The following is a 9882-nucleotide window of genomic DNA, read 5'->3' as shown; positions in this document are numbered from 1 at the left end:
GAGTAGGTGGGTGGGTGGATGTGTGGCTTCCTGGAGGACACGCCACATATGTTTACTGCTGTGGTTGAGTGTGTAGGTGGGTGCATGGGGAGCAAACAGGTCCACTGGGGAATGGGTTTAGGAGGCATATGGGTTCAGAGTTGATGTAGTTCTGTATAGCAAAATAGTTCCATGGGGGATATGTCACTGGCAGAAATGGATCCAAGTGGAAACATAGGTCTGGTTGGTAAAAAGGTCCACGAAGGAAATAGGTCCATGGTATCTGGTGTGCACTAGTGAAAAAAAAAGTCCATGGGTAACACAGGTCCATGGAGGGACAGTAGGTCCACTGGGAACATTGGTTATTTAAGGGAAGATAATCCCTGGGGGAAATATGCCCATGGGAAAGTAACTCCATGAGTGAGAGTAGGTCCACAGGGTGAAATAATTTCTATGGAATTAGGTAGGTTCATGGAGGAAACCTCGTCTGTGGCGAATACGTCCAAGGGGAACTGGGTCCATAGGAAAAAGTAGATCCACAGCTGGGTGAATTGGCTGAGAACAGGTCAGTGAGGAAAAAAAAAAAAGTGGATCAGGAGGTGACCGCTGGGAGGATGTTGCTGGAGACTGGCTTATGTTCTAGTTCATAGCTAAAAAGGAAATTTGTTATGCTTTTCCATTTCAGCTGTGAATCCTAGAATCCCCTGAAGTCAGTGAGTTTTAAAATACAATGGTACGGTAGGTGATTTAATTATTTAATAATAAAAGGTGTTACCAACATAAAGTAGCAACCCCCAATAAAATATGCGATCATTTGTAGCGAAATTCAATAACTAACATTCATTTCCTACTGACGCCTGATACAGCTGTGCTCAAAATGGTTGTTGATGCAAGTATCTATATTGCCATTTATTGGGACAACGGTAAATATCCCATTGGTGCAACTGTGAAACTGGTTGGTAATGCAGGGATGGCACTGGGTTGTCTGACTCAGCAGCAGTGTTCATTACATGGGGCTTGACATGATTCAGATTCAAATAATGGTACATTTTGTCATCACACAGATGTATCGCCATTTTGCATTTGGAGTACGGTATGTTACAATACTTTAGACTTTTTTTGCTATCTCTGATATTTTCCCACAGAAACAAAAATGCCATTCTGTTGATTCCCAGCCAATGACTTCCAGTATAGCAAGGTTCCACTGTATGAATGCCTTAGCCCGCTAGACAAAGTATAAAATGAACTGTGTTGGGTTTCAGGTGAGTGGTGAGAAAGCAGCTGGAGAGTGGATGGTCGATGTACATGGCAGCCAGCAGTCAGTGCAACAGAAGGGCTGATGTAAATTCGACGGACCCCAACTGTAAGGTAATGGTTACGGTGTGATGCCAATCTTCATGCTGTCCCTCCTGACCGTGTGTGCTTAAAGTGCCATGCAACATTATCAGATTCACAGACATGCTGATCTAATGGAAGCTCTTGTTCCAGGTACACACAACTGAAGCCTCATCAGTGAAGCAGACACAACACCAGTGTGGCTATGTGGGAGCTGTCTCAGTAATAGATAGTGTTTCTAGACTGGAATGAGGTCACGCCTTGTGTTTTAGCCCAAAAGAGTGTTTGGTCACACTATCCGAACATGTCAAAATGTATATGTTAATGTCCTTTATTACGTGAAATACTGTACTGGGTCTACATATTTGATGTGTTGGGCAAATGGAAGCTAGATCATTTTTGTCATGGAAGCATGGAAAATTTTTCGTTTCACTGTTGTTCTTAGGCTATGATTGTTCTACAACTGTTCTCTGTAGAATCTAGGGGATAGCTAAGTGTTAAAATGAAGAGCACATGCTAATTTCAGTGTTTTTGTAGACTGTTGTGATGTGTGTTGATATTTATGCTTCTGAGTATTGTTCAGTGTTAGTGGTATGTTGATATTTACTGTTTAAATAGGTGTGTTTCAACACAAACTGCTCATTATGAATAAGAACACTTTTTACATGACAGCAATGGTAGTGAATATATTGGTAGTTGTTAGTAACATTAACAGTGAGTTGCAGCTGAGTGGAGAATATACTATGTTTTGCAGGTAATAAGAAAGGGAATGTTATATAATGGAGTTGATTAAGGAAGAATCAGAGGAGAAATTAAAGTGTGAGGTGACTGAGAAAATGCTCTTCACTGAGAATGAGCCTGTCCAAGACACAGTTACTTTTTCGACTGAAGTTGAGAAGTTCAAATGTTTAGAGTGTGGCAGACAGTTTACATGTAAGACTCATCTTGCTCGACACGCTGTAGTTCATTCTGGAGAGAAAAATTTTGAGTGTAATCAGTGTGGCAAATTATTTGGGTATAAAAGTAATCTCAACAAACACTTATTAACTCATTCAGGACAGAAAAAGTTTGCATGTGATCAGTGTGGTAAGCAGTTTTTTCACAGAAGCAGCCTTGCCCAGCACGCATTGATTCATTCAGGAGTGAAGAACTTTGAATGTGATGAATGTGGCAGACAATTTACCGAGAAAGGGAGCCTCACTCAGCATCAGTTAATTCATTCAGGAGTGAAAAAGTTCAAATGTGATGAATGTGGTAAACAATTTACCAAAAAAAGCAATCTTACGCAGCACCTACATGTTCATTCGGGGATTAAATTCAAGTGTTATAAATGTGGGAAACAGTTTGGTGAGAAAGGCTATTTTGTCATGCATTTACTGACTCATTCAGGAGTGAAGAAGTTTAAGTGTGAAGAATGTGGTAAGGAATTTGGGACCAAAAGTTACCTTAACCAGCACTTACTAATTCATTCCGGAGTAAAGAACTTCAAGTGTGAAGAATGTGGTAAATTATTCAGTCATAAAAGCAACCTCAACCAGCACCTCATAATTCACTCAGGAATCAAGAATTTCAAATGTGATGAATGTGGTAAACTGTTTGGTCACAAAAGTAGCCTTACTCAGCACCAGCTAGCTCATTCAGGAGTTAAGAACTTCAGCTGTGATGAATGCGGAACACTGTTTGTGAACAAAAATAACCTTACCAAGCACTTACTTATTCATTCAGGAGTGAAGAACTTCAAGTGTGATGAATGTGGTAAGCAATTTGGGAACAAAAGTTACCTCACACAGCATTTATTAATTCACTCAGGAGTAAAAAGGTTTAAGTGCGAAGCATGTGGTAAACTGTTCAGTCGGAGAACTCATCTCAACAGGCACATGATTGTTCATTCATGAGTAAACACATTTAACCTGCTGCTAATCAAACCTGTCTTTTTTTATTTGGCTGCAACTGGTCACAAAAAGAGTAAAAACTTTTACTGCATTTTGTGTGACAGTGAATCAATCAAGCAGAGGGTGATAAGAAGCAAACAAAACAGAGTTAGTCAGCCACTGACAGCTCCTGGGCCCTCCAGTGTGAGGGGTTAACAAATAGGAGCTAATCAAAGCAAACTGTGTCAAACTGTCTCTGATTCTGTTCACACCTGAGGCCCCCAGCACCACCAGCTAGGACATGAGATGTAACATTATATCCATCAACAGTTAATCACAACACTGGTCACAGATACTGCCTAGGATTACAATATTGTCACATTCCTGCAATGGTTGATGATGTTGCAGCACTTGTAGGCATGATAATGTCTCAGTCAAACACTGTGCCCATTGCCATATAATAGATAGATAGATATACATATATATATTGTCAGCTGTTTATATAATCAATTATGACAAAGCTCAAGCACTTAATGAAATGGTCAAGGATAGACTTTATTAGAAAATGGATGAACTTGTTGAAGCACTTGACAATATGTCTAAGGATGGACTTAATTATAAACTGGATGAAATAAAACATAACTGCAGATACTGCAGTAAGCAATGGTTGAGTTTTTGCCAGTTGTGGTATTTACATACTCTTAAATGTTAGTGCTGGAGTATTTTTAATAGTCATTTAGGGCATATCTTATTTAAGGTGCAGTGCCTGTCATACACTCACTTGATGTAGTGCTGCTTACTTCTTCCATCATGGTTATCATTTTTATGTCTGCTGTTCACTCTTCCTATATCTCCCATGTTCCTTGTCACAATTAATTACTCTTCTTTCCACTTCAGGTGGCTGTACACTAAGTGACAAGCCAAATGGTTTCTTGTAGCCCAGGAAACCATTATATTACAGTGCTGGGTGATACCAACCAAATAACGGGGTGATGTGCAGCCTGCTTTGGTTCCCTTGTTAACTGTGTGGAGACACAAATGCAGCATCCATCCAGGAACCAAACCTTCACATTAATCTTCATGCCTCACTGTGGCAGGTGCTGTCTGCCACAAGGGAACATTTGGTTCATTGCATGGGACGGCCCTGCAGAGGCAAGCAGTTAATTGGTCAGCTCAAGCAGGCAAACTTGGGTTTGCAACAGTAACAACAACAATCCTCTGTGGCCAAAAATTTGCTGAGTTATTTTATGAACAGTAATAAACTTTTTTCTTTCTTTTTAACACATTTTCATGGTGGTAGAAGCCAAAATTATTTCTTGGTGAAATTTTAAGATTTTTCTCTTCATGAGTTCTACCTTTGAAGTGCAAAGATTCTGCTCTGTATATTATTTAGTCTAATATTCTGCACTTACTAGGATGTAAAATATCTACTTCTAAATATTACCTGTAAAATATCTACTTCTAAATATTACCTGACAGGAAAATATCTGTATTGTGAGAAAAAGATTTTCTGGTGATTGTTTTGTGTGATTGCAATAGTCTCCATGTTTCCTCTATTCTTGCCTCGGTCATTGATCTATGGCTCCTGGGGGTTTAGTGGTATTGTGTTTTTTTCCTCCATTCATTCCACTTTAAAAACTACAAATAAATAAAATCTCATATATCACATGTTCTCTGCAGGATTTTTAAAAACAACAAGCTGAGTGTTGATATACGGGTGTTCAAGTGTTTTCATATAAATTTACATCATTTGACCTTAAAATACTGTATACAGCACCAGCTATAAATCGAGGTCTTAGTACATCCAAGATAAAGACAAACAATTTAGGCACTGATGGCACTACTCTTACCAGGATATTATCCACTCGAAAGTGACACCTTACTCTTTGTCACAAAATTTACTTGCTGTTAGAATCCACCTGGCTGGCAATAACTCCTCGCTTTTGTGGTCTTTTTTATCTACCTTGCTTGAGTCAGCCCCTCCTTTTCATTATATCCTTCCTTAAGAGTGATGCCAGCATGTGGGGCATATCACAGAACCCAAAGATGATGATGAAAGATGAGTTTTTGTAACCTAGGGAACCTTAGGATGCAAATAAATGCTGGGTCTTTATAGCCAAACTTGTACTAAAGGACTGTCATTGCAGCGATGAACTTGATCTGACAGAGCCCTTCAAATTTGTCCTTTGAAGTTTTCCTCCTTATCTATCTATTTATCTATTGCCAGATGCCTTAATCCCATAAGGGGTGGCCATAAACAAATCGCCTCCATATCGTTCTGTCCCCTGCCATTTCACTGCCCTGCTCTCAGCTCACACCCCCCTCTCTCATATACCTCTCCACTCCATCTCTCCAGCTCATCCTTGGCCTCCTTATATTACAGTGCATATTTTCATCAGGGGTTTGTATCGTCCCCTTCAAGCACTTCCACAGAAGACCTGGGCTGCTGAGATATTAATAGACAGTTTGATGAGTTCCAGTTTTTCATGGAAAGTGGTGATGAACAGATGACCCTAATGTTCCTCTTGGGTTTCAGGCTCCCTTTCCTGCTTGTTAAACACCAGGACTGTCTCATCTTCAGGGCATACAGCATGGTCATGGATAAGTTAACATAGTGGTGAAAGGAGGAGGGTCAGGTGGTTTTACACATTTTCCTTTCCCAAGTTTTTTTTTTTTTTTTTTTTTTTTTTTTTTTTTTATGCGAGGAAGAAGGAACCAAAGGCCATGGCCCGCAGTAACAGTTCCCTCCAAGAGAAAAACAAAATACAATAGAGAGCCAAATTCAAGATCCGATCATTTTGAGATGCCTGGACACACTGCGTTTGAAAGACTGGAGATCATAGGCAGCAGGAAATACAGACAGAGGGAGACAGTTCCAGAGTTGACCTGTTGCATAAATGAAAGACTGGGAGTAACGGTTAACTCTTGCATTAGAGAGTTGGACAGAAAAGGGATGAGAGTTTGCTGCCAGACGGGTGCTACGCGCCCGTCGTAGAGGTGGAGGAATGCAAGCAGACAGTTCAGAGGAGCAGTGACCATTAAAGTAGCGATAGAAAAGAGATAAAGATGCAACAGTGCGGCGAAGAGACAGAGGTTGAAGGGAGTCAGTAAGAGGAGGAGAGTTAATGAGACGAAAAGCCTTTGACTCCACCCTATTGAGAAGAGCTGTATGTGGGGAGCCTCCCCACACATGAGAGTTGTACTCCACACAGGGGCGGATAAAACCTCTGTATAGAGTCAACAATTGTGCAGGGGTAAAGAAAGAGCGGAGTCGGCTTAGCACACCCAATCTCTTAGAAGCAGATTTTACAAGAGATGTAATATGATCTTTCCAAGATAAGTCCCGAGTAAATGAAACCCCAAGCATGTTCAAGGATGATGCAGGATTAAGCTGAATATTATTAAACATTAATGGGTATACCTGTGGAAGATTTTGTCGGGTTGATAGGTGTAAGAACTGAGTCTTAGATGCATTAAAGACAACCATATTATTTTTACCCCAGTCAGCGATACGAGCCAAGTCAGACATTAGGTGTGCCATAGCCTCATCCCTTGTTTCTTGAAGTAACTGTTGAGATGGGCGTTATGGGAACCGAATGGAAAGGTGAAGGGTGGAGTCATCAGCGTATGAGTGGATAGGGTTAGATGTACAGCTTAGAAGATCATTGATGAATAAAAGGAAGAGAGTTGGTGATAGGACAGAGCCCTGAGGAACACCACTGTTGATAGATCTAGGAGAAGAACGATGGCCGTCTACAACAGCGGCTATAGAACGACCAGAAAGGAAGCTAGCGATGAAGGCACAGATAGAAGGATAGAAACCGTAGGAGGGCAGTTTGGAAATTAAAGATTTATGCCAGACTCGATCGAAAGCCTTTGAGATGTCAAGTGCAATGGCAAAGCTTTCGCCAAAGTCCCGAAAGGAGGATGACCAGGAGTCTGAAAGGTAGGTGAGAAGATCGCCAGTGGAGCGTCCCTGACGGAACCCATACTGACGATCGGAAAGAAGGTTGTGATAGGAAAGATGCCTTAAAATTTTTCTATTAAGAATTGACTCGAAAACTTTTGAAATACAGGACGTTAAAGCAATTGGACGATAGTTGGAGGGTTGGGAGTGGTCACCCTTCTTTGGGACTGGCTGAATGAGAGCAAACTTCCAGCAAGAAGGAAAGGTACAAGTTGACAGACAAAGGCGAAAGAGTTTGCCTAGGCAGGGTGTAAGCACAGAAGCACAGTTCTTGAGAACAACAGGAGGGACCCCATCAGGCCCATATGCCTTGTTAGTACTGAGGCCAGTGATGGCAGAAAATACATCAACTGAAGAAATTTTAATGTCAGCCATGAGGAAGTCAGAGGGGAGAAGTGAAGGAGGAACAGCACCGAATCGTCTAAGGTGGAATTGGAGGAGAAAGTCTGTGCGAAGAGATCTGCTTTATCAGTAGAAGAAATAGCTACAGAACCATCAGAGTAGAAAAGAGGAGGGAAGGATGATGAGGTAAAGTTGTTAGAAAGATTTTTGGCAAGGTGCCAGAAGGAGCGGGAAGAATTCGAGTTGGAGAGTTGAGAGCATTTAGTATGGATGAAATTATTTTTAGTAGAGCGAAGAACAGACTTAGCACGATTCCGGGCAGAAACGTAAAGATGATGTGATTCAGGTGTGGGTTGGCTCCGGTACCATTTGTAGGCCCTCTCCTTGTTGCGGACAGCATTAGAACAAGCGTGATTAAACCAAGGTTTTCTTGCGTTAGTCAAAGGATATGAGAAAGGAATGTATGCTTCCATGCCCGAGAGAATAACCTCCGTAATGCGCGAGGCACACTCAGATGGCTCCCGGCCATGGAAGCAATAATCATTCCAGGGAAAATCAAAGAAGTACTGCCTGAGGGCCTCCCAGTTCGCGGCTCCAAAGTGCCACAGACGACGTTTCCCTGGAGGGTCCACAGGCCGTACCGGAGTGATAGGACAGGTTAAGGTAATAAGGGTGTGATCGGAGGAGCCCAACGGAGAGAAAAGATTAACAGAGTAAGCAGAAGGATTAGTTGTGAGGAAGAGGTCAAGTATGTTGGAGCTCTCTCCAAGGCGGTCAGGGATACGGGTAGGGTGCTGTACAAGCTGCTCTAGGTCATTAAGGATAGAAAAGATGTAGGCTTGTTCACCAGGTGGATCCGTGAAAGGAGAGGAGAGCCAAAGGTGGTGGTGAACATTGAAATCTCCAAGAATGGAGATTTCAGAGAAAGGAGAAATGGACAGAATGTGTTCCATCGTAGAAGTAAGATAGTCAAAGAATTTTTGATAGTCAGTAGAATTCGGGGATAAGTAAACAGCACAGATATATTTAGTCAGAGAATGACAGGAAAGCCGAAGCCAGAGTGTGGAGAATTCAGAAGAATCAAGTTCAGGAACACGAGAGCAAGATAAGTCGTTGCGTATGTATACACAACAGCCACCTTTGGCTTTGAAATGAGTATAGAGAAAGTAGGAGGATACAGAAAGGGTTTGCTGTCGGTTGCCTCAGACAGCTGAGTCTCCGTCAGAAAAAGAAGGTGAGGTTTAGAGGAGGAGAGGTGGTGCTCAACAGAGCGAAAGTTAGATGAAAGGCCGCGAATGTTGCAGAAATGAAGAAGAAGAGAGTCAGACAGTGGTTCCAGGCACCTCGAGTCGTCACCGGGAGAGGGGCAGATGGCGGGGGCATTTATGGTCCCCCCCCCTGGGGACTCCGAGGCTTGATTAATAGACGCCATTTTTATTGATTTTTGAAAAGGAAGTGTAGTGTGTACTGTGCATGTAGTTTGGTGAAGATAGTTAGAGAAATTTGTACTGGAGAGCATGCTGGCCTACTCTCTGTGTAACTGAGACACTGAAAAAGTTCAGCAAAGGGGGATGGTCAGGAACTAGTCCTGAGGGCTGATGAAACGGGAGCTCCAGCACTCCCTGTCATCAGCTTTCCATCCACCTCGGGAGTACTGCCCTGCTCGACTGGTGCTACAGTCTACTCCACAATTTCTTCGTCATGAAAAGAAATGGAGCTTGTTAATCATGTAACCTGTGAGCAAAGTGGCACATGTGACAGTGCTCCTCTTTCATAGGCTTCAGTCTTGGTCTTAATAATGGTACAGTATCATGTTCTTATTCGGTTTCTGACAACAGTGTCACAACTAAAGCTCTGATTTCTATATACAGTTTAGTGCAGTGCCTGCATCAGCATGGCACAATTTACAGCAGTCACTCCACACACTTGGCACTCACGAGTTATCTGCTCAATTATTGGGCTTTTAAGGTAGATTCTTCCTTTTGATGCTGGTACTGCATTATGCAACCACTGTAACTTCTTTTTTAAATATAGTACAGCTCTAACTTTAGCTATGTAGCATATTTTTCTACTTCAGCATTCACTTCAGCTGCAAAACTTAACAGTACAACATTTCCAGCTCTCAAGTGGTTCAATTTTGGATATATTTTTCATTATTTCATTTTTCATTTGTTCCCTATCTTTAGCAAATGCTTTCCATGATTTATTGTCATTTGTGACTTTGGTAATACTGTATATATTTTTTCTTAACCTTGACTAAGAGGGTGCATATAGGTGAGGTGGAGGGAGGGAGAGGGAGGGGAAGACTGAGGATGAGGTGGAGGGATGGAGTTGAGAGGTATAGGAGGGAGGGGGGAGTGAGTTGGGGAGAGGGTAGTCAAATGGTGG

General features: G+C 41.9%; 1 protein-coding gene across 1 annotated transcript; it reads left to right on the top strand.

Moving 5' to 3' along the window:
• Positions 1-1755: 1755 nt before the first annotated feature.
• LOC145404367 (uncharacterized) lies at positions 1756-3209 on the top strand. The gene has a single exon (XM_080275889.1). The coding sequence runs from the start codon at positions 2094-2096 to the stop codon at positions 3207-3209; it is 1116 nt and encodes a 371-aa protein (XP_080132015.1). The 5' UTR covers positions 1756-2093.
• The last annotated feature ends 6673 nt before the right edge of the window (positions 3210-9882 follow it).

The sequence above is a fragment of the Coenobita brevimanus genome, chromosome 63, assembly GCF_032717465.1.
Source record: "Coenobita brevimanus isolate Jiangsu-jjx chromosome 63, ASM3271746v2, whole genome shotgun sequence".
NCBI lineage: Eukaryota > Metazoa > Arthropoda > Malacostraca > Decapoda > Coenobitidae > Coenobita > Coenobita brevimanus.
The sequence above is the reverse complement of the archived record's forward strand: the minus strand, read 5'-3'. Positions and strand labels throughout refer to the sequence as shown.